This window comes from Haliaeetus leucocephalus, unplaced genomic scaffold, assembly GCF_000737465.1.
Source record: "Haliaeetus leucocephalus isolate CR32 unplaced genomic scaffold, Haliaeetus_leucocephalus-4.0 Scaffold656, whole genome shotgun sequence".
Lineage (NCBI taxonomy): Eukaryota > Metazoa > Chordata > Aves > Accipitriformes > Accipitridae > Haliaeetus > Haliaeetus leucocephalus.
Window position 1 is genome coordinate 5202816 of NW_010973092.1, and position 1745 is coordinate 5204560.

At 71.1% G+C, this 1745-nt stretch overlaps 1 protein-coding gene across 1 annotated transcript in view; it reads right to left on the bottom strand.

The window, feature by feature from the left end:
- Nucleotides 1-1040, bottom strand: part of HNRNPA0 (heterogeneous nuclear ribonucleoprotein A0) — a 1792-nt gene extending 752 nt beyond the window's left edge. Inside the window, exon 1 of the mRNA XM_010578882.1 lies at nt 1-1040. This exon is cut by the window's left edge and continues 752 nt beyond it. Within this exon, the coding sequence (XP_010577184.1) occupies nt 1-710 (710 nt within the window). The 5' untranslated portion in view covers nt 711-1040.
- Nucleotides 1041-1745: the final 705 nt, after the last annotated feature.

Below are 1745 nucleotides of genomic sequence, written 5' to 3' on the forward strand. Positions count from 1 at the left end.
CCCCCCCCCCCCCCCCCCCCGCGTTCGCCGCCGTAGCTATTGTAACCGCCGCCTCCCTTGGAAAGGCCGTTGTGATCCCGGTTGCCGGATCCGCCGCCGCCCCGACCCCTTCCTCCTCCTCTGCCTCCCCGGGAGGGCCTGGAAGAGCCGCCGCCGCCTCCCCCGCCCGACTGGATGTCCTCCTTGGGCACGGCCTTCTTGACCTCCACGCGGTGGCCCTGGATGGGGTGGAACTTGACCACGGCCGCCTTGTCGGCGGCGTCGTGGTTCTGGAAGTAGACGAAGCCGAAGCCGCGCTTCTTCCCGCTCTGTTTGTCGGCGATGATCTCGGCCTTCTCCACGGGGCCGAACTGGCTGAAGTGCTGCACCAGGTCCCCTTCGCCTACGTCCCCTTTGAGGCCGCCCACAAAGAGCTTCTTCACCTTAGCGTGGGCCCCCGGTTTGGCCGAGTCCTCCCGGGACACGGCCCGCTTCAGCTCCACCGCGTTCCCGTCCACGGCGTGGGGGGAGGCGGCCATGGCGGCGTCGGCCTCCTCCACCGCCGAGTAGGTGACGAAGCCGAAGCAGCGGGAGCGCTTGGTCTGCGGGTTGAGCACGACCACGCAGTCGGTGAGGGTACCGTAGGCCGCGAAGTGCTCCCGCAGCCCGGCCTCCGTGGTCTGCACGTTCAGGCCGCCGATGAACAGCTTGCAGAGCTGCGAGTTCTCCATGCTGCCGCCGGTGCCGGGGCTGCGCCTGGGCCTGGCGCCGAGACTCCTCCTCCTGTTGGGGGGCAGCTCCGAAGGTTTTTTCCCCCCCTTCTCCGTCTTGCCGCTTGCTTTCCCCCTCGCTCGCTGCCAACAGCGCGACCTCACGGCTGCGGCAGCCGCCGGCGATGGGCTCCCTCGGCCTGGCCCGACGCCTTCGCTTCGCCTCACCTGACCAGCAGAAGTAGACGGGGCGTCCCGGCTGCCGCCGCTCACCGCAGAAAGGGGAGGGGGGGGGATGTGGGGACGGGGGGGGAAAAAACACAAGCACGCACAAAATGGCGGCTGCTACTTCTCCAGAGCTGGGCCGGCGACTGGTGCCCACACAAAGGGGACGCTGGGAGCCCCGCCCGCCCGCCCGGCCGCCGCCAATGAGGGCGCGCCGCCGGCGCCGTCCGCGACTCACCTTTAGGGGCGGGGCTCCGACCGCGATCGACGAGCGCGGCGACTAATCAGAGGTCGCGACCTCCGCCGCGCGTCGGCAAAAGGCCCGGGGGTTGGCCGGTGACGGACGCGGCGGTGCAGCCAATAGAGTCGCGCTAGTAGCGGCCGGTGATGCTGGGGCACCTCCTGCGCGCGCCGAGAGAAGGGGCGGGGCCGGGCCCGGGCTGCGCCAATGCGTCAAGCCAACGGACGGGAGCCAATGAGCCGCCTCCGGCGCGGCCGCGCGCTTTCTCCCCGGCGGCCCCGCCCCGCGGGCAGAGTGGTCGGCGGGCGGCTCGCGCGGGAGCGTTTGAAACGCTGACCGTTAGGCGGCCGCGCGCCCCCCGCCCTGTCACGGAGGGACGTTTCCACACACACACACCTCGGGCGTCCCCCGCACCTCAGACCCGGCGGGCTTCGCTGTTGTTCCCAGCCTGAGGCGCCGCTGCTCCCTCAGGGCTCGGCCTCGCCAGGCTAAGGGCCGGGAGCAGGGGTTACCGGCGGACCGAAAGCTGGCTCAAGCCCGGTCCGGTAGGACTTTGTTTACCTGCGGGCTGTGTGCCGTCCTCCGCCTCT